Source organism: Sinocyclocheilus anshuiensis, unplaced genomic scaffold, assembly GCF_001515605.1.
Source record: "Sinocyclocheilus anshuiensis isolate Anshui unplaced genomic scaffold, SAMN03320099.WGS_v1.1 scaffold1658, whole genome shotgun sequence".
Classification (NCBI taxonomy): Eukaryota; Metazoa; Chordata; class Actinopteri; order Cypriniformes; family Cyprinidae; genus Sinocyclocheilus; species Sinocyclocheilus anshuiensis.
Window position 1 is genome coordinate 901,918 of NW_015547302.1, and position 27,720 is coordinate 929,637.

Here is a 27,720-nt window from a genome sequence, read left to right on the forward strand (position 1 = left end):
GTTGAGGCAAATTATGACATTATGAAACTTGTATCAAAAATCAGAGACACACTGCGAATCATTTAACATTGAAATGTTTATTCAGACAAATTCACAAAATTAAGAGATCCTCTACATTCTCAGGAGCAATGTAAAATGACAAAGCCTACCAGAGTGCCATAAATGTGTAATCGAAAACCTTTAGGATTTTGTTCATTGAGTTATCTGAAGGAAATACAATAGATTGACAACTGTGTAAATGTATGAAATGTTGCAAAATCAGTTTTACACAACTGACTCGACACATTCTTGATACTATTATAACCTAATAAAATCAGTTAACATACTGTTGATTTAATTTCGGTATTTTATCTAAACATTACCACTACTATTTTAGGTGTTTACATTTTAACAGCAAATAAATTAGATGTCTCATAAAGCTCTTTAGATTTTATTTTGCTAAAGCTAGTCACTGTTCTGGTAAAGATCACACTGGTAACTTGTTTAGCCTGGAGTAATCTGACATTCATGATTAGTAAATTAGTAAAAGTAGCTGAGGAAAAAAAATATCTAAAGGAATAGCTAAAAGCAGTGTGCAGAGTTAGCACAGATCTATTTCTAATATTTAAACCACCTATACAGCAAAGTCACTGCACATCCAACCTTGACTCATACACTGGATGCTTTGGAGTGTTGCACTTTTTTATGTATATCTACATAAGCTTAAAACAAATATCCAGCCTATTTACTTGGAATGACCTGTGCACGATATGTATATCACAGCAAAAAATGCATGAGCTACTGTTTAAGAGCACTGCATTTCTTTAAAGAGAGCATATTTGAGGTTAAGATGGTCTAGTGAAGAGTTTGTACCTCATGTAAGGATAATCTCCAAAAAACACAAGGATTTGAGTAAGAGCTAAAACCTTATTAAGCATTTGCTGCAAAATTGACATAGTGGCTTTAAACTGTCATTGGCTTCAGAGTAACTGTTAATGCACACAGAGTTTCGAAGCGAACTTAAACAGCTTCAAGTGCAGGTAAACTCTATTTCAGGTTGAAAAAGCCAGATTTGGCTTGAGGACCCATCAGCATACTGGCTTGGTTTTTGTGTGTGATGTGAATCTGAGGAAGAAAAATAGAAAGACAGATAAAACAACACAATAAGTTAAATCTCATTTAATGCTGACTTGTTTCTATTGGTTTAAACTGAAGCGAAAGGAATAGTTCACTCAAAAATTGAAAATAAAAATTAGCTCAAAATTAATTCACCCTGAAAATGTACTCACCCTCAGGCCATTCAAGATGTAGATGAGTTTGTTTCATAACAGATTTGGAGAAATTTAGCATTGTTTTTATCAGCTGTTTGAACTCTCATTCTGGCGGCACCCATTCACCCATAATGATAATTTTCTCCAAATCTGTTCGAATGAAGAAACTCTACATCTTGGATGGCCTGAGGGGGAGTACATTTTCAAATTGTAATTTTTGGATGAACTATTCCTTTAAACGGTGAAATAACATAAGATGACGAGAACATAAATGATGTTTTGTTTCAGTTTGGATGACAATCTATCACTTAAATTTAGTGATGGTTCATACTTGAATGATTTTTTTGAATGATTTCTTTTTTAACAAATCATTATAATTCACTAAAAGCTTAAATTAGTTGTATTTTTTATTAGAAACCACTTATCTAAACACTGTTAATGGAGTTTCTTAGTAGATTTTAGACACAAAGTGTTCACTCACAACACACAAAAAGACATTCGCTTATTACTATTACTACAGTGTAACCAGCAAAAAGGGTCACTAAACAAATCAGTGTATGAATCTGAATACATCTTTTTAGTGAATAGATTCAAAAGAGTCACCTGGATGAATCAAAGTCAAATGCTTAGAAAGGCAGTATGGTGGACACTTACAGTACAAGGTGGCTGCATCCACGGTTCTCCATCAATCTGCATGGGCAAAGGCTTCTTTGTCCTATAAATGAGTGAACATTTTTGAATAAAACAATTAGATACATTTTTAGAAACCAAAATAACCAGTGAATCATATGATGGGCAATTGCTTGGCTGACTAAGCAGACATTCACATATGACTCAATAATGGTTGACAGAGTGTTACAGAATAAATTGACTATGCCCATTTAATGACAAATGAATTAATGGAATGTAATTTACATATTTTGCTTTTGAAAAAAGCGAACAAATGAGTATGCAAATGCAGGGAATGTAGATTAGACAGACAGTCATGTCTGAGCATGTCATGACATGTTTGTGCCAGTATGAGCTTGTTTAAGGACAATTGCTGACATTTGCTGGTAACCTTATGTCTCACCTGATGGTAATCTGAGATGTTTTGGCAAGTCGGACTGCGCTCTTCAGCCCTGTGTATATCTGTCCCATCTCAATGGCTCCTTCCAATCCCACCACCTCCATGCGCTTGTCGCTCATGTCTGTTCGGAGACAGTCTGTTCAGTGTTTTGGATGATCTTCATATTAAAAGTTTTTTTCCCTGCACTGAAGGAAGCGTACCTTGCGGGCTCACTTTTAAGACTTCGGGGTCTGCTATGACCTCAGGCAAGTCCTGGTCCGCTCTGTCACTTTTTTTGGCTTCACCCCACAGGTTAGAGCCGCCGTGCATGCTGGGAATGTTGAGGACGGCGATGCCCTCCAGAGAAAGACTACCGAGATCCAGCTGGGTCCCGCAACACTGGATGAGGCCAGACAGAGGCACTGGGGTCAGTTCCGTAATGTTTTTCATATACAAAACGATTTCTAGCCGAATACTTCTAACATGCGTGAGCAGATTTTTAAGTAATGAATTGCATTTGCTTCATATTCTGAATTAATGCCCCTGATCTGCTAGATTGAAATGTTCCTGGCTTGAGCTCTGACAGACGACTAATACCAGAAGCAGGTTAATAACAGGTGTTAGTACTCTAATGCCCTCACTGTGCTCATGCTTTTTAGTTGATGCTTTTTGATGAGCTTTCAACACAAGGGAAGAAGGGTAGCTGGAATGATCAATAACCTCTTTGAACTTAGATAGGAGTGTGATCCTTTATTTATAAGGCGTTTTTTCTCACCTCAATGGTGAGACACTCCTTGAGTTTTTTACAAGATGCTGAGATCGTCTCGGACGTAGCAAATTCAAAATACCACAGTTTGTTCTTCATCCTGTAAGAAAGTTATATATGCATGAAAAGGAAGCCACAAATGTGTGATACCCATTACAGATCATTTTATTTGGTGGTTTTTATTATATATGCTTTTGATAATTAAATTGGATGTTACCAAGTCAAACTGCTTTTCAAAAAAACAACAAAACAAAACATAAATACATACTGTATATACACTATAGTTAAAAGTTTGGAGTCAGTAAGATTTTTAAATGTTTTTGAAAGACGTCTCTTATGCTCAACAAGGCTGCAAATATTTTATCAAAAAAATACATTAAAAACAGTTATATTGTAAAATATAATTACAATTTAAAATAACTGTTTTCTATGTTTTAATATGTAATTAATTCCTGTGAATACAAAGCTGAAATTTCTGCAGCCATTACTCCAGTCTTAGTGTCACATGATCCTTCAGAAATCATACTAATATGATGATTTGATGTTCTAATAACATTTCTTCTTATTATTATTATTATTATTAATGTTAAAAACAATACAAAGCTGAAATTTCTGCAGCCATTACTCCAGTCTTAGTGTCACATGATCCTTCAGAAATCATACTAATATGATGATTTGATGTTCTAATAACATTTCATCTTCTTCTTATTATTATTATTAATGTTAAAAACAATTGTGGTGCTTTATACTTTTGTGGAAACTGTGATACGTTTTTTTTTTCAGGATTCTTGATGAATAGAAAGATCAAAAGAACAGCATTTATTTGAATGAGATATCTTTTGAAACAATGTAAAAAAAATTTACTGTCACTTTAAATCAATTTTAATGCCCCCTTCCTGAATTAATATCTAATAAAATAAATAAATAAATAATAATAATAATAATAGTAATATTTAGTTTACAGTTATAATTATCTTTATTACAGTTATAATTAATTTGTATTTCTTTCCAATAATGAAATTTAAGCCAAACAAACAACCTACATTTACAATGGTTTTCATTCATTTTTATAATAATTTTAATTATTAAATTAAAATCTATTAAATGTTTCCTATAAATAATTTACATCAAATCCACTGTTCCGCTGTGCATTGTAATGAACATTAGACATACACCCCGTTTACAAGCATCACATAATATTTAAAAGGCCAAGATTGAGTTATTGTCTTATATCATAAATATTAAAATAAGGTGATGGATTTTTTTGTATATTATTTTTTATTTTTTGAAGAAATACATATTGATGAGTAGATCTGTGGACTCTAGTGGGGTCTTAGTGTGCAACATCCCCACCTGCTGTTAAACTTCTGTGGGTGTTTCTCCCTCATGGTGTGGAAGCGGTGAGCAATGGAGGCATCCTGTTCCACAAACAATCAACAGTGAGAATGATAAATATACTATGAATTTTTACAGATAACACATTATTTTGGCAGAGAAACACAGAAAGAAAATGAGATGATTGAAACTGCATAAAAGCGAATACAATAGAGGTCATATTTCAGATGGATGCTGTACTGTATGTGTCATACCACTCCAATGGAGAAGTAGTTGTTGATGATTTCGTAGGGCACAGGGTCACCTCTTTCCTGACTGTCCTCCAGGGTCACCTGTATGCTCCAGCGATCCATCGGAACCACAGAACTGCCCTCAATGTCCTTCAGGATACGGCCCAGATCCATTCCATCATAACCTACAAAATTATAACACGTTCAAGTTTCAATATATATATAGCACATGTTCAAGTTCAGCTTTTGCCCTCACCTCCTCCCCACCGAAGACAGCGTGCAAGATCATTTCCTGTGCCAAGAGGAAGCACAGCCACCGGGGGGCGCATTGGCAGGTTGGCTTTATCTTTATGAGGAATTGAAAAGTGAAATGAGATCTAAACATACATATCCTCTATGGTTTTGCTGTGAGTGTTACACAATGTATGTTTGATTTAGTTTCCAACCTATAGCGTCAAGGATCCAGCCAACTGTGCCGTCACCTCCACAAACTAATATTCTATAGTCTGGCAGATCTCTGAAGAAACATAACCTGGTTTGGAAATGAAAGATCATATAGATTACAACCTCATTTTTTACAAGCTTCTTTAAGGTATTAAACCCAATATATCACCATCCACATCTATGAAACACAAAATGTGGATCATAAATCATGCGTTTTTCAATCTTAGTTGGTTTTTAATAGTTTTGTTGTCCACAAGTTCAACCAAAGTGGATCCAGGGCACAAATAAAGACATGCATATGCTGAAATATTAGTGAAATCCTTACCCTGGTCCTGGTCCACCACTGGAAAGGTTATAAACCTGCCGAGGATTCAACAAGTATTGGAATTTCCGAAGGACTCTGTAAAAACACATTTTGTGAGTAAAAATTATGATTTAAAATACACATCTCTAAGACACACAAGAAATCTCACCTCTCTCCCTGTTTACCGCCACTTTTAGGATTCACAAACACCAAAAGAGGATGAGTGTCAGGAATTGGGTTTATCTGTTTGGAGACAGGAAGTTGTGTGTTAGTTTCACCGCCATCATTCAGTATCTCTTATCTTATCTCAGCCTGGGAAAGCTGAAACATAAAAGACTGTCCTGGCTGTGTCTTACCTGTAGAACCTGTCCATCAGGTGTAGTGTTGTGGTCACTGTCATCACTTGCAAATGCACAGCCGTTCTTTATGCAGTTCGGCCTCTCCTAAGTGAGAAAACAAAGAACAGAAGGTAACACAATTAATCTGTGCTTTTGTTTACTATTTAAGCAGACCTCCAATCTTTTAACCATTTAAACCATCTATATATATATAAACATTAAATATAAAATAATAAAAGTGTACATGTAAGCATATATTTGAGTGTATTTTGATGTATACTACAGTTGAAATCCTGAGACTTGAATCCATGGAATTAAGTAGGTCTTCCAGACGGACTTTAATTTGCATTACCTTGATGATGGGATAAATGGCCCACGGTGGTAAGATATGATCTCTAAAAGGGCCACAATCACATTCAAAGGGTTTCTGGGTTGCACACTCATCATGTCTCTAAAATATGACAATAAAAAGCATTTAATGATAAACTATGAACCAGAGTAAACATGACAAATCGACCTGCTTCATTTGTGATACTTTATCAACAATGAATCTTGAAGTGCATTTCTTTTTTTTACCCAACTGTTGCTATGTACACTTAATCTCTTATTATATGAAGATTTTCAGCAACTGTATATTGTACTGTAGTTTTTCAGATAGCCCCAAACTCACCATAGTGTGACACCAGACACAGCGTTTCCCAGTGAGGCCGTGCAAACTCTTTATCTTCTTTTGACACCGGTCACACTTCCCAGAATCACAGTTTCCACTCACCCAGTCATGGGCCGCAATCTGCATGCAAACAAATTAGATGCACATATGCTATTTACATTTCCAGTGTCTACTTGATGGCAGTACTAAAAAAAAAAAAAGCTTACAGAAGATGCTTAGAGTGGGCTCTATCTGCCCTGGGCCAAACAAGTAAGATCTACAATAGAGGACCTTGGTGAGACACCCTGTTGATGTTCCCAGTTGAATAAGAAATAAAACGGAACTTTTTTAAATATATGTAGCACATTTTTACACTATTTAAAGGATATGTACTTATTAAAATGTGTTCTTTTATTTTATATATTTTTTTAGGTTTTACTTTTTAATATACAATTTTATATACTAACATATACAGGTAGCATTAAAGGTTGTTTGTGCAGTTTTTAAGCTTTATGCACATCGCTTTTTAAGTTATTTACAGTGATGTCATTAAATCCTGAAATGTTTAATAGTATTGGTTTTATATTTAATTTAAAAAAGCAAAAGAAAAGAAATAAAGGTTTTCTTACCCCTGTCTCTTTCTTTAACATCACATATGTGCGGGTGCACGGAGCCGGGTTTTTATTTGCACACCGGCCATGGACTGTGTATTTGCAGCCTGTGTATGATACCAAACTGATCAGAACCACACATATGAATTTGCAAGGTTATGCATAACTACATTTTGAGCTAGGTAGATAAACCACAATACACATTGGCCCACTGGATTTCAGGAATGTATCAATTTAAATTGCTAAAATTAAACCTTTTATTGGCAGTCTGGAAATATTGATTACATTTGCAAAACAAACTGTGAGCCTTTCTTGTAAATTACCCAGAATTCCACTCACAGGTGCAGCAGAGACCCTGTTTGCGCAGCCCCAGCAGCATATTCTGACAGACGTTGCAGTACACAGGCTTGTTGAAATGTTTCATCCTCCACAGGTGCTGGCCGTCTCTTTGGGTCATCTTTGGAAAGCAGAAAATCATCATGTTAGAGAACAGGTTATGTTTTTCTTTATAATCTAATTCTGTAAAATGTAACATGTCATTCAATATATGTTCCTATGAAGCTAATGATTCACATTTCTTTAATCTGTCTATAACCAGAGTGTAAGTGTAGATACAAGGTAAAAAAAGGCAAAGAAATAGCTACGAAATATGTAGCCTGATGACAAAAGAACATTTATCATAATTCACTCACTCTCATGTCATTTCAAACCAGTATGAACAAATGATAAAAGGTCTGGTCACATTTACTGATGTTCTGCAAATTCTCACAGGCTAAATACAGTTATTTCAACAAGTATCCACACGATTGGGAATTTAACATTAGGGTCAAAGATTTCCCCACACTGATTTTGCGACAAGTTCAAGTTAGTTGCGTAAATTTGCTGTATTGACCAAAAGAAATCTATCACAAAAAATTCCACTAATGCGACTGCACGATTCGTAAACAATTTGTGATTCATGAACAAATCAGTTTGATTTTTGAACTGGATCAATCGGTTCAATTAAAATAATCAGCTCATTCATTCATGGATTTGGTTTTTAAGTTCAACTCACTGACTCAAGGAACCAGTTGCAGCTTACTGGAGAAAAACTTTAGCTGTGAATCATCACACAATGCTATTGTATGACTTCTGAAGACTTGAAATATAGCAGATGAGTCACATGAACTACTCTGATAATAATTTTTTGGTTTTGTATTTTTTTGAAGCATAAAAAACCTCTATGGCCTCCATTGTCATAGGGGAAAAACATGAGTGAGGAATCACCAGAAATTCTCCTCCTGTGTTTCACACAAAAAATAACAGCAAACGGGTTAGGGTGGATAAATGATGACATAATTTTTAGTTTTGGATATACACCTGTAATAAATAAGATGAAATTTCTTCATCTATTTAAGAAACAGATGACGACATAAGCGTAAATAAAATGCTAATCAGTGGAAAGTGCTTTTGAACCACTCTCAGACTCACAAGTGTGTCGTTTTCTTGTTTATTTCAGATTGCTTGCTTATCTTACACCTACTGGCAAATCATTATGCATTCAGCGGCCAACTGGAGGTGGTTAGGGTGGGCTGAGGACATTGACTCACGCAGTCACATCAGGGAATTAGTAATAATTCAGAATATTATTGGTTTGGATGACTCAGGCGGGAACTTCAGGCGGCCGAACAGGAGGTCAGAAACTGTAGCCCACACAGCCATGCGGTAACTAGGCCTGATGGCTCAGCATAGCCCCATGTGCCACTTGGGCAGGTAGAAATAGCACACGGGGAAGTCCCTGGCTTTGATACATGGTTGAGCATGATACAAAGATCTGGCTCCCAAATGCAAGACTGTTGTTTAGGCTGACTAAATTCATGTGATTAAAATAATCTGCGTGACAGCACAAACTGCATTTGCTGTAACGGACTGTGACCGCTGGTGGTAACAACAAATGTCTTGCAGTTGTAACTTCCGTACTGACTTTGCCTATGTGGTTTAAGTGTGAACTATACTTATTAGTACTAAATGCACATTTCTAGCGTGAAAGTGACACCGACTTAGCATTTAGTTGAGCTTTGGTTTTCATTATATTTAGATGTATTTAGTCATGGAAAAAAGTTGCTGTTAACTCTGTGGCTTGTCTCCAGGTCATGCACTAGCACAGTATGGACAGATACAAGAGTTTTGGGAGTTGAATGGCTTATGTTCCCCCTCCAGAGGAGTATGAAGCCAGCTACTGCTCTAGTGTTACTTGCTGGAAGCTAGTTTGAGCTGGCATTTTGAAGCTGCCAAGCGGCTTGTGTGAAAAGATGCATGTTAGGGATATTCTGAATGCATGCCTTCTTCAGATGCATGCTTATTTTTAATGAGATGTCATGTAAAGTAGATCTTATGCATGACGTGCTAATGAGATGCAAGGGATTTCTGGTTTGCAAAGATTCACAAGTCTATATGCATCTCACTGCTGCTATGGATATGCCTCCTGGTTGTGAACCACCACAGACATGTGCTGTAAAATTTGGATTAATCGAAAATCTATATGGGTTTACCACCGAAAAATTCTTATGGGACACTTGAGCATCACATCCATATGTGGTTGTTAAAAATAAAAATGGAAAATAATAATACAATTTAATAAAAAATAACAATTTAATACAAAATAAATGAAAGAAATAAAAATGAAAATAAAATGTAAATAAAATTACATTTAGAAATGAAAACAATTAAACAATATATTTTAAAAATAAGTACAAATAATGCTAATGTGCAATTGGCTGTGCATATAAGTGTGTGTGGGTGTGTAAGCATGTGCTTCCAGCACTGTTACTGTTGTTTGCGCCAGGGTTTAAATAAATGAATTCTACACGATTCTCAGTAATGTAACCAAATAGTTGGTAAGGTTTTTTTTTTAAATTATTTTTAAAAAGTTTCTTTACATTTTTTATCAATATTTAGTTTGTCTTTTTATAAAAACAGAGAACAAAGATTCCCAGAGTACCACCCTGCTCTCCCTCTGGACAGACAGTATACTCAACCAAATTTCAGAAAGAGTAGATCTGCTTGAAATAAAAAAAATATAAATATATATATATATATGTTTCGTTAATTAAAACAGTAATATTGTGAAATATTATTACAACATAAAATAACTGTTTTCCATTTTTATATTAAAAATAAAATATTCCTTTGATGCCAAAGCTGAATTTTCAGCAGCCATTACTCCAGTAATATGCCACATGATCATTTGGAAATCATTCTTATATGATAATGAAATAAAAATTATGCATAAAATACAAATAAAAAAAAATAAAAAAGTGCTAATATACTTTTTGATGTGCATATACTGTAAGTATGTGCGTGCATGCAAGAAATGAAAACAATTAAACAATATATTTTAAAAATACGTAAAAATAATGCTAATGTGCAATTGGCTGTGCATATAAGTGTGTGTGGGTGTGTAAGCATGTGTTTCCAGCACTGTTACTGTTGTTTGCGCCAGGGTTTAAATAAATGGATTCTACACGATTCTCAGTAATGTAACCAAATAGTTGGTAAGGTTTTTTTTTTAATTATTTTTAAAAAGTTTCTTTACATTTTTTATCAATATTTAGTTTGTCTTTTTATAAAAACAGAGAACAAAGATTCCCAGAGTACCACCCTGCTCTCCCTCTGGACAGACAGTATACTCAACCAAATTTCAGAAAGAGTAGATCTGCTTGAAATAAAAAAAATATAAATATATATATATATATGTTTCGTTAATTAAAACAGTAATATTGTGAAATATTATTACAACATAAAATAACTGTTTTCCATTTTTATATTAAAAATAAAATATTCCTTTGATGCCAAAGCTGAATTTTCAGCAGCCATTACTCCAGTAATATGCCACATGATCATTTGGAAATCATTCTTATATGATAATGAAATAAAAATTATGCATAAAATACAAATAAAAAAAATTAAAAAAGTGCTAATATACTTTTTGATGTGCATATACTGTAAGTATGTGCGTGCATGCAAGCATGTGCTAGAAGTGTCACTGTTGCTTGCACTAGTGCAAAGTCAGCAGGCTTTTGGTATGCTATTTTGAGGCTGAGCCAGATAACAGAACTAAAGTCTCCTCAGAAGGACAGAGCGCAATAAATACACCCATCTACTAAATTTTACATTGTTTTCTCTTTGTTCTGAGCAGTGTAATCTGAGGTACAGTCTTGTACACTCCAAAAATAGCAGCTCTCTGACATTGCACCTGAAACTGTGCTTTCCTACCTTCAGTCCCAGTAAAACCAGTAGCGGGACGTTATTCATTCCCCCCTCCACCCATTCCTGTAATGACACCGTTCCACTGCTATCTGCGTCAATCGCTGTCATCATATCCTTCAGCACCTGAGAACAAGCACAATGTGTAAAGAGAAAGTATATGCTTTTGTATTAGTGTGTCTGTGCATTTCTGTTCTAACCTGTATATGATGTAACAAAATCATCACTTCAGGGGATCATTTGAATCATAAGGAGCAACATTATGCAACAATCTTGTCAGATTCATTTTTTCCCTTCCTTATTTTGCTCCATGACAAGTTGATTAATCCCAAATGAGGAGGAATGTCTCTTCAGCAAGGTGTGGTTAAGATGGAAAATATCTTGTCGAGCGCATAGGCATTTCACTTCTTCTCAGCAAATATTACACACACACACACACACAAACAAAACACAACTCACAGGCCTCAGTTCAGACACATCCCAACCGAGGTAATCTGCTGCGTGCATCATCTGGGCAATAATGCGGTCCACTTCCTGTTTTTCAGAAACATGACTGGTTATTACCGAAAGATGTAATTTGAGCATGATGATTGAGTTTTGTTACATAATGAGTAATTGGAAGTAGATTATATTTCAGGCTAAGACCACCCACCGAACTGTCCAGGACACCGTTGCCATCTCTGTCATACAGTCTAAAGGCAACTGTAAAGGGAAAAACATGAAGACGTATTGCAAAGATGCCAACAATCATTATAGATATTGGAAGTGGCAAAAAACTGAGATTTACATTCAAGTTTGTCCCTAGGCTGCCCGTCTTCCAGGAGAGAGAAATAACAGGACACGTCCTTCAGAAAGACTTCCCCTAAGAGAGAAAGCAAAGACAGCCTTATATTCACAATACAAGAATTCCTTTATTCAGTAATATTGTGCAATATTCCTACAATTTAAAATAGCTTTTTTTCTATTTTAACATATTTTAAAATGTAATTTATTCCCCTGTGATTCTTGCTGCTCAAGAATCAATTCTTATTATGATCAATGTTGAAAACAGTTGTTCTGCTTAATATTTTTGTGGAAACCATGATACTTCATTTCAGGATTCTTTAGTGAATAGAAAGTTCAAAACAACAGCATTTATCTGACAGAGAAATCTTAACATAATAACATTAAAAATGTCTTTACTGACACTTTTAATTAATTGAATGTGTCTTTTATGACAAGCATTAATTTCATTCAAAAATGTGTGTGTGTGTATGTATGTATGTGTAGGCACATATACATATACAAGCATATGCATGACCCACTGTTTTCATCTGATTTTGCTGACTCTGAGTTCTGGAAGGATCTGAACAGCCGCTGGCACAGATCCATTGGGAAGTCCTCCACCTCCAAATACGTCTTCAGGAAGAGGCAGAACCCTTCCTCATCAATGCACTAAAGACAAATCATTTTGTACAATAAAAGATGAGTGTGCCTCATTAAAGGCTGCTACGCATTTAAGGTTCACAAAATACACACACAAACACAAACCACTGACACTTAGTTTTTGGAATATATCATTGGGCTTTTTAATAACATCTATTTTGGTATCATTCAGAAAGTACACATTATTGGAAACTAATAAAGTCATAAAATGATCTGGAACCTTCTCAAGAGGATATAATGTAGATCCAATTAGATTCTGCACTACAAACCTAATCCTAGTTCTACTAAGTGCCTGCTGTTCCTGTCCTAGATTTTAATAGCGTTAATAAGAGAAAAAAAGCCCAGCAAGTTGTATTCAAACTTCAAAGGCCTCAGGATACTGCTATTCTATCTGGAGTAAAAAGAGGAAAACCGAGATATAGGCTGTGTACAGTCAGATACTCCTCCCATTCTGACATACGTAAGACTTCCCTGACATAATTTGTTGTTTATTTTGCTTTAGTTGCCCGACACAAGCAAAATATAAAGCTTAGAGTGAGACAAACACAAAAATGACTGAAACAAAACACCTGCAACATGCAGTGCAGTGTTTGAGAGCCAAGTCAGCACACAGTCAGCTGAAAAACTAGTGCAGGTATACGGACTAAATCTTTGCAATGTGAGCATGTCTAAATAGCAAATCTTTATGAGCTATAATCCCTCGACTTCAGAGCAATCTCTTTCCATTTTACACTGAACATCCTGTGGTTTAACTATTACAATTGTGACCCTGGACCACAAAACCAGTCTTAAGTCGCTGGGGTATATTTGTAGCAATAGCCAAAAATACAATGAATATTAAAGCTAATAGTAAAGCTGCTTTGACACAATCTGTATTGTATAAAGCGCTATATAACTACTTGAGGATCAGCACTTTTGGCTTGGGTCACCAGAATACCCTAGTAAATGTGTAGCAACACACTAAAAATCACTAAGAATAGAAACTGCAGAATTTGTTTTTCTGGCAACCACCCACTACAGCTTCACATAATGGCAGTGAATTTTGTGTCTGACTAAAATCGGTACTGAGGTACACACGGCACTCATTGACTAAGCAGGTACACGTTACATGAATTGTCCAGCGGATGAGCTCAGCTATGCTTAACCAGACGTGAAGTGATTCACATTACAGAGGTGGATGGATCTGTTCAAGGGTAATTAGACTAAGATGCTGTAAAAGCAGAGTGCTGACAGTTGGCCCCTGGCAGCCTGTTCACTCACCTCTCCATGTCTGTACTTGGCTAACCTGCCATCTGCATTGAATTCCTTTAACACATCTTTTACTTTTAGACTGCAGTCTGCAAAGAGATAGACAGGGTGAGTGGGAGGGAGCAAAGAAAGAGAAAAAAAAACGACATGTTGACATTTTGGCACAAAGAACCACAGACATCACACCTTATAATGAACCGTATTTGCATCAACTCTGCATGAAAAACAGGCTTAGCAGAAACTCATACTTAGGGCAAGTATCTACAACACCTTACTGTATAAAAATCCTTCACTCATGCATGAGACACATGGATGGAGCAACCAAAGGGTCATGGTTTGACTGCTTAGCATGACCCTGTTAGCCCCTGCTGGTCAGATACTGCAACTACAGAATATGCTAAATGTCTTTCTCCACTGACGACCATATATCCTCTTATTCCTGGACATGTCCTGGCTGGGATTTCTGAATTGCCTAAAATGTTCAGGTTTTTGGCTTTGTTTTCCTTCTGATGTGCTCTCTACAGTCCTCATATATTATATGTATGCATTTTTGCACTGTTTTGACTGTTCTCTGTAAATCACACCTTCTTGCATGCCATGATTGGCCGATTATGTATAATGCCTGCATGTTATTGGTCAAACTACTTTTTAGACATTATCATTAGCAAGAATGGCATTTTAAGCAATTTAGAAATCCCAGCCAGGGCATGGGTATGATGCCCATGTATTATTGTCAAATTATGTGATTAATTTGACAAAATATTTTTGTCAAATATTTTTTTAATTGCAAATAAAATATACAATTTTAATTTTTATGCTAAATTTAAATCCTAAATATATTACAGTGCTTGCTTTACCAGTGAACAATTCATTTTGAAGGGATTTTAAAGAATGAAATGGATCTATATCCATGAAGAGCCACCTGGAATATATTATTTACATTTACACATGCATTTATCAGATGTTTTTATACAAATTATACAAAAAAAGTATACGTGTCTATGATATATATATTTTCTGACAATTTGTGTGTTCTCTGGGAATTGAACCCATGATCTTGGCACTGATAGTCCAACACTCTATCAAATGAGGTACAGAAACACTTTTATTTCTTAACAATTGTTAGTTTTTCATTTTAGAAGCTGGTAACATCGCTTAATGTGAAAAATATTAGTGATTTTAATATTTTATCCAATATATTAAGACCTATATGATGAGGAAATGAAAATGTACTGTATAAACTGATCAAATTTGTGTAGAAATGATTTTCACTCAGAAATTGTTACACATGTTGCATGTACTTACTATAGTAATAACAGTAAAATTTTAGTTAGCATAATTACATGCAAATAACCTTAAACCAAACCCTATTGCTAACCCTAACCCTATATTAAAGGTGGGGTAAGCGATTTTTCAAAAACGCTTTAGAAAACTGATTCAGGCCGAATAGCAAAACAAACTTGTAGCCAATCAGCAGTAAGGGGCGTGTCTACTCATGATGTGGAGGAGAGAGCGTTTAGTGCACAGGACGGACATTAGCCGAGCGATAGAGATGGCGGATAAAAAAACAAAAGAGGAAAATGTCTGCGGAACAAAAGAAGGCTTAAGGCAAGAAGTAGGACCCGTGTAAATATCAGATCAGCTTTCCAGCGCTGGAGAGAACTCAAGGAGCGGAAGGCCTGAGATCGGACGCCGAGGTTGCTTTGTTTCTTCTCGATAGGTGAGTAACACCGTGTCTGCGCCGGAACAGCTAAAGTCAGCTAAAGTCTGTCTACACTGGACGCAACAAAGGGACCGTTGAAAATCATTAGAAATTTGTGTCAATACGTCATGAATAGAATGCAGCAGCAGTTTTCTGTCTGGGATTTGTCGTGTCATGCCGTGCCGCACGCTCAGTGTAGACCATAGATATGTATATATATATCTATGGTGTAGACAACATCACTGATTATAATGAGTTCTATAGTATTTTGTCGCGCCGCGCCACTCGCGTCCAGTGTAGACAAGGTGTAACATTGGTTTTGCTTTGTTTCACAGAACTAATCGTTGCCTGGGTTGCGTACGTATATGTGGGGCGGAGCTATCAAAATAGGGGCAAGACCCTTTTGGGGTAGGGGCGTGTTTCGATACGTGAGTAACACCCACCGTGTCTGCGCCGCAACAGCTAAAGTCAGCTAAAGTCTGTCTACACTGGACGCAACAAAGGGACCGTTGAAAATCATTAGAAATTTGTGTCAATACGTCATGAATAGAATGCAGCAGCAGTTTTCTGTCTGGGATTTGTCGTGTCGTGCCGCACCGCATCCAGTGTAGACCATAGATATGTATATATATCTATGGTGAAGACAGCATCACTGATTATAATGAGTTCCATAGTATTTTGTCGAGCCGCGCGCCACTCGCGTCCGGTGTAGACACGGTGTAACATTGCAGAACTAATCGTTGCCTGGGTTGTGTACGTATGTGTGGGGCGGAGCTATCAAAATAGGGGCGAGACCCTTTTGGGGTAGGGGCATGTTTGTTTTGGTGATTTCAAATGTCAACACTGGCTACCAGAAATCGCTTACCCCATCTTTAAGCACATGTTGTTAATTAATATTACTCAGTACTTAATTGTATAATTACACAGTCACAAGGATGCCTTAAAATAAAGTGTAACCAGAAAATTAATTTCCATTTTTATCAATGTATTTTTTTTCCTAATCCCATCACTGTAATGACATTACCAATATCTAAATGGTGTCAATCAGTCAGTCTTTCCCACCAATGGTTGTCCATGTAAAAAATACTTAAGCAAATGCATCCATGTAAAACTGTAAGTAAACTGGGCTCACAGATGTCTTGGATGCACACGACTGGCATGTTTTTTCAACCCTGAGAATAAAGTGTCATTTCGCACTTAAGGACTGAGAGTGAGTCATGGTTTGTAATGAGGCCGAGTGTTTAGTGAGAGTGGGAGGGATGTGTGGGCATCACAGACTTACAGTCAATGTACTGCTGAAGCTGGATGAAGTCTACTGGCCTCAGCTCTCTGTCATCCGACTTGCCCGGGTCTGACATCACACCAGAGCCTCTGAATAACACTGAAAGAGTGAAAGAGAAAGGTTGGTGAGAGGAAAACACAGATGAAAGCCATGTCCATCTTCACTTTTTATGCATTAAGATGTTTTCGTGCACTTAAAGCAAGCATAAAAACCACAATATAACCAAATGCCATTAAGATGTTGATGATGAAAGAAAAGCTTCAGGCCTAGACACAATTATGCAAATACAAAGCATGCTCATTGCTGTCAACATTGCCTGCGGCACATATCATAAATGCTTTGACAACAGTGACAGACAAAATTAATCACTGTTGCATTTTTGTGTGAATAATCTAATACTATGTGATAATAAAATTGTCCATGAACATGTAGAACCATTTTATAAAAGAAAGTAACAATTCAAAGTTCACATTTTTGCCCTTCTGATGCCTAAAATGTTATTTATTCTTTCAGGCTGAGCAAAGACTAAAAATGTGTCTGAATAATTTGCTATTCATGCATGAACAGAGAAAAATATGTCTCATACCATACAAGAATTCTGGATTCTGGATATTATAAAAAAAGGTAAAATATTCTGGATGCTGCACAGATTGAAATGACAGCATATTGGAGTCTGTAAGATTTTCTTTGAAAGAAACACTTTTATTTATCAGGAAATCATTACATTACAGTTGTTACATAATATTAATAATATCATCAATTTCAAATAAATGCTGTACTTTTGAACTTTCTATTCATCAAAGAAATACGAAAAAGATGTATCATGGTTTCCACAACTGCTTTCGACATTGATAATAATAACAAATGTTTCTTATTAGAATGCATTTTAGAATGATTTCTAAAGGATCATGTGACACTGAAGACTGGAGTAATGATGCTGAAAATTCAGCTTTGCCTTCACAGGAATAAATTACATTTTAAAATACATTCAAATAGAAAACTTTTTTAAATTGTAATAATATTTCACAATATTACAGTTTTTACTGTATTTTGATCAAACAAAGCCTGGGTGAGCATAAGAGACTTCTTTCAAAAACATTAAGAATCTTACAACATTTAAAATTGTATTTAATCGTGATATTATATGTTTTAGAAACTATTACGTATGCCAGAATATGGTAGAATTGTTGCATAATTGATAGAATATGATAGAATTGTTGCATAATTCCATATAAACAGATTATGAACCACAAATAAATGTAAAGAGATTAAACACATTGACAAACAGAATGAGATTCACAAATAAATCTTAGAGTTTTACAAACATGAATTAAATTCACAAATAAATAAAATGAAGAGAGAGAGAGAGAGAGAGAGAGAGAGAGAGAGAGAAAGTTGGGAAAACAGAAGCAATACTTTTCTGTCGACAGCGGAAGCTAGCCGGTGCATGACAGACTATTTTACATACACACTGCAGACTTATCAATTGTTTTGGAAAAATAGAAAAACATGTTTTAAATGTCACACTTATTTATGCATTTTTAAATCAAGTCAAGGTAAAAAAAATTATGTTATACAATGCATAGTGGTTCTCTATCAGATCATCATCTGAATTGCATGTTTTCCATCCAACGACCATTGAGTCACATGTGAAATGAAACTACACATTTTCAAATCACATTGTTCTGCTCTAAGTTGCAGATTTACATTCAAACGCACACCACTCATGGAGAAATGTCACAGTCATTTATATTTTCCCCTGAAATCAAAATAAAACAAATTATAATTTGCATAAACTTGTATTTTTTTGCATTATTTTTATGACAAATAAGTACACCCCCCCACACATATAATTATTTTTTCACATTGCTGTAATGAGAATGAGATTTTTTTGCATTTCAATACGCTACATACAATTAGGACAGGGGTTTAACTGTCCTGAAAATAATGTCACAATGAAAAAACTCTATTGGTCCTAAAAACAGGCTTCATTTTCTTTATAAGAAATATAACTATTTTTAGTAGAGCTGTCAATGGATTAAAATTTTTAATAGCGATTAAATCACACACTTTTTGTGCGATTAATTGCAATTAATCACACACATATCATGAAATTAAGCAAAACACTTGTTTAACACTTCTTATTTATCTTGTTTTTTTAGTACTATGCATTCGGCGTGAATTATGATATTCAATGATATTCAACCAAAAGACAAATAGCATAACACCAACAGGATGGTCATATTTGATATTGATGGTCTTGTTTCACACCAGATTTAACAGTCAGGTGACTGCAGTTTACAACTGCTGATGGCTTTAGGTCTTGGTCTCTCTCTATCTTTCTGAATCTCTATTGTTTGGGTTGAGCACAGAAGCGTGATAATTTGATTCTGGGCATCCTCATCACTTGTTTGCATGCATAGCTCTCTGTTTTATGAAGGGAGACAAATCTCTGCTTCACCAAACACTTAGTCCAGTAAAACACAGCGCTAAGGGCTCTCTGTGGCTCGGCTCAGAGTACTCCGTTTTTGAGACCACCCACAAAAACAAGGCATAAAACATAACATCACTCTTTTGGACTGTAAATTGTTTTCATTTATTCAGAAACAGCTGCCAGTCATTTATACAATAAAGATGCACATTCATTCGTGCCAATATGTCCATTAACCCTGGTGGATAATTAGTTTTTTCCATTATAGATGAGGCTTCAATTGGACATCATTATTGATTACAATGCTATCAGGTCATTTTTATAATGACTGCTTTAGTCCCAGACAACCAATATATATATCAACAAATTAAAAAATACTGATGTCCGTTATTAATTATTTAATTAATTAGCAGCATAACATGCCTTACCACAAAATAAATATATCTGAAGCTGTGTATTAATGTTTGCTTTACAAATTCAATATTACACTTGGCAGCCCCCACAAGTGCATGAGGGTCATTAGATCATAATCTTTATGTCATCCCGAACCATGCAGGTAAAAATGTCAGCAGAATTACAGAAATGTCAGTAACATTAAAGGAAGTAGTGGGTGTTTGTAGTAGTTAGTTTCATGTTGCTGAAAGATTCCCCTGTATTGTGCATTGTGGCATGCTTCTCTCTTCCTGTATTTGTAACTTGCTAGCTGATGTTTTTTTTAATTCAACAGTGCACTTAAATAGTCCTGCAGTGTGACATTGTTCAAATATTCCATGTACATTTTTTTAAATATGAGGTCACAAAAAAATACTAAACTACTATTAGAAAGCATGTAACAATGTAAATGACTGTTGCATAAGGCCAACAAATTCAATTACAACAGTAAATCCCCCAGCCCCTCTCACTATCTCGCCTATTAATTTGCATTTCCAACCCACTTTACCAGAAAAGCTGGACTTAGAACACAACATTGACTAGACAGAGGTGCGGTGAGATTCTCACACAAGATAAAAATACTGAGGTTACAAGCCTGTTCTAGTGATCTAATATGAGCTGTTTTACAATGCCTTTTAAAACTATATTTAGGAACAATACTTTCTAAAGCTTTGTGCTGTTTGTACAAGCTGTCACCTTGTGTCAAGTCAAACTGCTGCTTTGTGTCTGCAAGAGTTTATATATTCAAGTGTTTTCCCCTTCCTTTCCCAGAGGAATATCTGATTGCTCAAAGGCTGTTCTTTCATAACTCAGAAGATGTAATGGAGTTTTCTTTCCTTGTTTTACATGCTTATATGTGTGTGTGTGTACGTATATCACAATAAAATGTTTCATATTAGTCGATATCGATAATAATCGCGATAAATTTCAAATCTTTATTTCTTTCAAGTTTAAAGGCAGACTTTTGCTCCTAAGTGAAAGTTGAAGAAACCACAAAGTTAATGGTGGTTTTAAACTACTCTTTATGGTCAGAACATGACAAACACTTCACGTTTTCCATTTTTCCTTAAAAAAATTCTCTGCATGTTCTAATGAGTGATATTGTTTCAAATCATGAATCATTAATCTTCAGCACAGTTTGCAGTGCAGACTACAATATTAATATTACTTTTTTATTTCTTAGAAATGCATATTTGACAGTAGCTTGGGTTGACAGTAGTAGTAACTTGAGTTAGCATGCAGATGTAAATTAAAGTTCATTATCAAAAAACAGTAACATCTGTAAAAACTGTAACCACCTCATCTTTATATGGTGAAATGTAATTATTCTGACTGTTTGAGTTTTATTAAAACTAACCACTGGTCTTCTATAGTAGCATACATTTAGATCATGATAACCACAGTCAAAACCACACATATATAGCGCTTCAATACCATGGTAAAAATGTAGTAAAAATGTAACTATATGGTTTCTGGGTATTTGTAAGAAAAACAGTACTCTAAATATAGTATAAATGCACAAACACTATAGCTTATATATATATATATATAATAATCAATTATATAGATATATTTATATAGATTATATAATAGATTTGATAAATAATGTATATTTTAGGTAACATACATATAAATAAAAAAAAGAAAATAGATTTTAGAGATACCGAGAAGTTTGAAAAATAAATTTGCACGCGTTTAGACTGCAAAAATATTAGACTTTTATATAATGGCAAAAATAATACATAAATAAATATTATTATTTTATTATTATTATATATTATTATCACAGTATTTATAATACATTTTTATTGTTGTAGCTTAATGATTTAGATATTGTGTCAAAATTCAGGAAATAAAAAAAGATATAAAAGTTTTGAAAATTTTGATAAAAAATTATAGCGATACTAAGTTCAAGTTCAAGTTCATTTTATTTGTATAGCACATTTACAGCAGCCGCTAGGCTGACCAAAGTGCTTTACAGAAGAGAAATATATAAAAACATACACAGAAAACAAGCCAAATAAAAATATGAACAACCCATTAAAAAAAAGAGGAGATTCCAAGTGTGATTAGAGATTGTTTTCATGTGAGAAACTTGAAAGATCAATTTGCAAGCATTTAGATTGATTAGATCAAATTTGGCTCATATATAATGGCATAAATAATAATAATGATAATAATAAATAAATAAATAAATATTATTCTTACTATTGTTGTTTTTTTTCTATTGTATTCATAATACATTTTATTGTTATAATAGAAATATTACAAAGGAAATAGAAAAATCAGTTCTGCATTTTAGTAATAAGACAATAAAAATAAAAAAAATAAAAAACTGACATCAGTATTGGTTGTGACCAAAAAAATATACAGTAGCTAACATTTTTCCATCATGGGTTCCCGTTCTGTCTCTGATGAAAAATGTTTGTTTTACTGCTGATGAGCTGCTCTTTATTAGATTAAGTCAAATCAAATCAAATCAAATCAAGTCATTTCAGCTTTTCCAAGGAAACACAAAAGTACATCTGGTCAGTAAGAAGGATTGCCAATCCTGGTGGCTCTGGAAAGAGTTTCCCCATCAGCTGTGCTGCCTCAGACCGTTGCCAAGGGTGACTGACAGGACGAGAATGAAGAAGGGAGGAGAGGAGAGACGGATGAGGGGGAGGAAACCCAGGCAGCAGTCGCGGGTCTTCCCCTGGTGGCCTGCACCTATGCGTGCTTCTCAGTGCACACAGCCTTCAAACAGACTGCTTTGCATTCCACCTGCTGATGTAAGAGTGAATCATTCACCTCAACAAAAGCAGATGATTTTTGTCTCTTTGGTGCAGTGTAACATGTTTTTATCCAGCTACACTGTAAAAAAATTGTGAAATATCTGGTTAGATATTTTACCGTTTTTCACTGTATATAGTACGGGAACTTACTTAACCTATTCCGTAGCATTTTTACAAAATTTTACAGTTAAAATTACACTTATTTTTTACAGTGTAGTACATGCCAAGCATGACATACTGTAAACAACAACTGGAAAAGTGGAAATACTTGGTTCCCTCTCCGCCTGAGTGGCTCAAGATTGTTTTTGTTCACTAAATGAAATTTTTTTAGCTATAAACACTCAGCTTGCAAAACAAATGGCAGGCAAAGTTCAAGATGTGCCATAAAACAGGCCCGCAAACTGTAGCAGCACAAGTCACACCTCACCTGTGTACAGCTGCTGTGCTTCGCCTTCCGCAGTTCATTTCTTGTGTTCTACAAGTTGCATTTCAATGGAAAAATTGTCACTGACTGTAAGTTGTGGCAGGACGAGTTTTTTGTAAAAGCAAAGGGGCCTCAGCGGTGTGCAGGAAACCCTCTCAAAGTCACTCACTACCCGCAGGCACGCCTGAGCTTGCACAGCAGCCGTGCACGCCGTCCTCCTCCAGAAAAGCCTGCTGCGTGGTCTGTGCAAAGGCACAAGCTTGAGGAGACACATGTTAGAAACGTACTTACACCCACACGGAGAGAGCACTACAGACAGCAGACACGCAGCAACTGTTGCGCTAGTCTCCTTCCTACACAGAGCAATATCAAGAGTCGAAGCCACGGGCGAAGCCATTTAGATTTCATTACCGTGTACAAGAGAGGGCATGAGAAATCATAGACATTCTGCAGATGAAACGGACTCAACTGAAAAATTTGAGGACATGTAATTATATAATTTATGCATATAATTACTACATTTATGCAGTCTACACTACACCAAAACACTTCACGATAAAAACAACCAATTGAAAACAATTATCTCCACAAGGTTTCAGTGTGCAAGAACATACACAGGGCTAAAAGATTAGATTTTTCTGATAAAAATTGCAATTGCGATTTAAAATGCAATTGAAAAAAAAAAATCAATCACTATAAAATAAACATTTATTATTTTCATATTTTAATAATAATAATAATAATAATAATAATTATTATTATTATTATTATTATTATTAAATAAAATATTGAAATATTAAACAACATAAGTAATATTACTATTATAATATTACACCTAAAATGGAAAAAAAAATGTGTATATAAGATGAATTATAATATAATAATTTTAAAGTCCAATTGAAAAATTACAATACTAACATTTATGGCCATTTTTTTTATTCAAACATTACAATTGAGACAAAAATTTGACATTTCATCATATACGTGTATGTTCTCATTTGCCAGTGCCAGTGTTTCATAACACAACAAACACAGTGATAACATGAGTTGTTAAGTCAAATTCAAATGTTTCTTTTGAATGAGTCAGTCAAAAGATTCATGAAACAGCAACCGAGTGTGACTCACTCACTAAGTGAATCATTCTGGGTTGTTAAAGTGCCACTATTATGCTAATTGAAAGGTTCATAATTTGGTTTTGGGAGTCCCCAACAACAAGTTTAGCAAGGTCAAAAACACTGTCATTTTCTCATAATATACATGTAAATTTACCTTATTTCTCAACGACTCTCAAACATTTCATTCAAAGATTCATCTTTCCAAACCCCTGCTTTGCATGAGGCTACTCTGCTCTGATTGGTCAGATGACCCAGTCTGTTTTGATTGGTCTACTGCATACAGCGTATGTCGGAAACGTAATGTAGTGAAGACCCAAACAATAATGGCGTATGCCAAACAAACATGGAGTTCTGATAAATCACTGCAGTTTGTAAACCAACGTAATGCTCCATCCTTTTTCATGAATCCAAGTAATAAAAACGACAGACATTCTATATTAATCGACACATTTCTAGACAATAGCGAGCCCACAGCTGATTAGCAGAGCTATAACGTGAGTTAACCAGAGAGACCTACAGCTGCACTGACTGTATTCACAACACAACACACAAAACTACATATTTTGTACACTCGACAGAACATTACAGCAACAATTATTAATCATACTTATAGGTTGTGATTCGGAGGAGCAAGCTGGTCCAAACAAACTGGGCACTGACTCATCTTTCAAGCACAATCGGTTTACGAATCCCGTGTTGAACTCGTGGAGATTCGAGAAGCAGTCGTCAGTGAAATGACGGGAACACAGCAAAAGTTTGGGATTATACTGTTGTTGTATCATAGTAAAGATTCATTTAAACCACTGATTCTTCACAGCCTCATTCTTTGGAAGTTAAAAATAAACCAAATTTACTTTCACAGCGCAGATCACAGCGTCTTCTCGACATGTTATCCTCACCAACAATACAGCGTTTGAGGAAGGTTCAAGTTTTCGAGCGATGTCCACACACAATGTAAGCGGGCATTATGCAAATGTGGTAACTTGTGATGTGTGAACTTCACGGAAATGGGATTCGAATTTTAAACGATTTAAGCGATTCAGAGTCAACTCTTTCTTTGAGAGACAATAACTTTATTTATGATGCACTTTCAGCGTTACAACTTTGCAGATCGTTTACATTCATATACAGCTACGTTACACACTGTATGAAAGGTGATTTTCAAAAATCCATAATACGGGCACTTTAATTCATGAATGACACCCTGACTGAACACTTAGTTTTTGTTGTGGTAAAAGAAAAAGAGATTCTTTATTCAGAACTAGGAACTATTACTGTAATGTGTTTGTTGTATTAGTACATTTGTGAGACTTCATTTGGCTGCTAACTGTTTCATGTTTTGTTTTTTTGACTGCAGCCCTGATACTCTTATGAATCTGCACCATCCTGACTTACAACTACTCTATAAAAAGCCAAAGAAGATGGTGGTGTTTTACTGATCACTGAATGGAAATATGGGAATACACAAACTGTTTAGATCAGCAATATCCAGTTTTTCTTCCATCGCTTTTTAGAGATTAATAAGTACTTACAACTTGCCATGTTAAAAGCGAGGAAATCTGTGGTGAAATGAATATTGACCCACATTCCATTCACAAAGCTAGACCTTCATCTGTTTCTGTTGCATAAACATGGTTAGATCATGATTAAGCTTTAGGAAAGATGGGCTATTCCTGAGTCTAGTTTTAGACTGCTTGGCTCATGAGTTATAAAAGCAGGAGATTACTGGGAAAACAGTAAACCAACCCTGTGATTTTCTAGCCAAGCCCATAAGGCTAGAGATTCCTCAGAGAACGAGTTATCATTATCAGGTAAACTAAGCCAAGAGCTCTGGAGAGAATGTTGGACTAAATTAGGACTGTAGGGGAACGGAAAGAGCACTTCAAAACCCTTCGCTTCAACAGTTTTGACTCATGTCGTGACCCAAAATGTGACAAAAAGCATCCAGTCTGTTATAAATATGATGCCAGTCTAACTGGAAGAGTTGAAAACTCTTATGGTGATGAAACAGGATGAACTTAAATTACATAATCAGCTGAATTCACAGTTATTTGAAACCTTTAAAAAGAAGAATGTTGAAAAGAATATTTACATAAACTCTGTATTATTAAGAGAGTCTAGATTAATGCAGGCATTTAGATATTCAGCAACCTAGTGAAGAGATAACAGTAAAATAAACAATTCAAGGGAAAAAAATCCAGAGAATGTAACAAGCATTTAATCAGGTGAGAGAAACGTGTCAAATAACACAATGATTCATAAGAAGCACAAAAAGTAATATTTACTGTCATGGTACACTGCTGAATAAAACATAAACCAGGCTGCTTTGGTGGTTTTGAAGGGGTTTGGGGAACTTTTTTGGCTGGTCAGAGTGGGAGACCACCTTAACCCAGATCAGACTGCTCAAGCTGGAAGACCAGTTAGACCAGTGGTTCCCAACCCTGGTCCTGGAGGCACCCCAACACTGCACGTTTTGCATGTCTCCTTAATCAAACACACCTGATTCAGGTCATCAGCTCATTAGTAGAGACTCCAAGACCTGAAATTGGTGTGTCAGAGAAAGGAGACATGCAAAATGTGCAGTGCTGGGGTGCCTCCAGGACCAGGGTTGGGAACCATTGAGTTAGACCATCCTAAACCACCTAAGACCAGCAAAACACCTTAAGCTGGGTTCCAGCATGGTATTCTTTGACGTACATTGGAGAACCAAGTCTTTGTCATTTTAAACAGTAAAAAACGTCCAAAAACCACCTTATGTAGAAATGTTACTTCTTTTAAAGGGGTCATATGATGCTGCTAAAAAGAACATTATTTTGTGTATTTGGTGTAATGAAATGTGTTTAAGCCGATCTGGCGATCGACAGCGCAAAGTTGTAGTATTTCTTCAGCGACCAGCACGGATCAGCTCCAGGCATGACGAAGCAGATATCGTCCTCTTTTGGAAGACCAAACAACGTAGTTTCGCTTTTACAACGAAGCACACAGCGTCTTTACGACATTGCGGTGGAAACAACAAAACTACAGCGAGAATATAAGTTACGCCTTCTTTCTTTGCGTGAACATTTGGGTGGCGTTATGCAAATCTTCCCACAGAGCGACGTAGATATGTGGGGGCGTGTTAGAACGAGCCGTTTTAGGTAGGTGTGGCTGACTCTGAACTTTTATAAAGAATATCTCTTTGGATTTGAGACTTTAGTCTTTGCAACTTTACAGATCTTCTTTATGCACCAAGAGCTTGTAACACTCCAAAGAGAAAGGAAAAATTGAAATCACATCATATGACCCCTTTAAGTGAATTGTAAGTTTCCAAGCATTTCACATAACAGTAGGATATGACTCAGGATCCAGTCTATGCAAATAGTTCAGTGAAAGAGAATAACAAAGCATCTGACAAAACAACCCGACGAAGCCAACAACTTTGAAGCAAAGAGGAAAGCCACCAAAATGCAGTTAAGTGGTACAATTAAAAATAGACTGGTCTGTGCATTACAAAACATGACTGAGAAACGCACAGCTAGGCTGTGTCTCAAAATCTAGTGAACTGTCTCTTTAGCTCACTAAAATACCTAAACAGAATCATTTTCATTACGTTCGGTTGAGTTAACATGCATTTATATAGAACGGCGTGCTAAAAAAAAAATGTGACGATGCTTCCTGCACTACTATT

The 27,720-nt window shown here is 35.5% G+C and overlaps 1 protein-coding gene across 1 annotated transcript in view; it reads right to left on the minus strand.

The window, feature by feature from the left end:
* Positions 1–108: 108 nt before the first annotated feature.
* LOC107701752 (diacylglycerol kinase alpha-like) overlaps positions 109–27,720 on the minus strand; it is a 28,608-nt gene continuing 996 nt past the window's right edge. Inside the window, exons 2-24 of the mRNA XM_016503863.1 lie at positions 16,878–16,976; positions 13,906–13,982; positions 12,525–12,654; positions 12,008–12,082; positions 11,873–11,922; positions 11,680–11,754; positions 11,230–11,346; positions 7,315–7,432; positions 6,994–7,082; positions 6,386–6,505; positions 6,068–6,166; positions 5,734–5,820; positions 5,547–5,620; positions 5,399–5,473; positions 5,076–5,161; positions 4,886–4,975; positions 4,654–4,814; positions 4,418–4,482; positions 3,074–3,164; positions 2,520–2,697; positions 2,323–2,440; positions 1,905–1,965; positions 109–1,104 (exon numbers count right to left, since the gene is read on the minus strand). Of these exons, the coding sequence (XP_016359349.1) occupies positions 1,027–1,104; positions 1,905–1,965; positions 2,323–2,440; positions 2,520–2,697; positions 3,074–3,164; positions 4,418–4,482; positions 4,654–4,814; positions 4,886–4,975; positions 5,076–5,161; positions 5,399–5,473; positions 5,547–5,620; positions 5,734–5,820; positions 6,068–6,166; positions 6,386–6,505; positions 6,994–7,082; positions 7,315–7,432; positions 11,230–11,346; positions 11,680–11,754; positions 11,873–11,922; positions 12,008–12,082; positions 12,525–12,654; positions 13,906–13,982; positions 16,878–16,953 (2,190 nt within the window). The 5' untranslated portion in view covers positions 16,954–16,976 and the 3' untranslated portion in view covers positions 109–1,026. The remainder of the gene's footprint in view (positions 1,105–1,904; positions 1,966–2,322; positions 2,441–2,519; positions 2,698–3,073; positions 3,165–4,417; positions 4,483–4,653; positions 4,815–4,885; positions 4,976–5,075; positions 5,162–5,398; positions 5,474–5,546; positions 5,621–5,733; positions 5,821–6,067; positions 6,167–6,385; positions 6,506–6,993; positions 7,083–7,314; positions 7,433–11,229; positions 11,347–11,679; positions 11,755–11,872; positions 11,923–12,007; positions 12,083–12,524; positions 12,655–13,905; positions 13,983–16,877; positions 16,977–27,720) is intronic.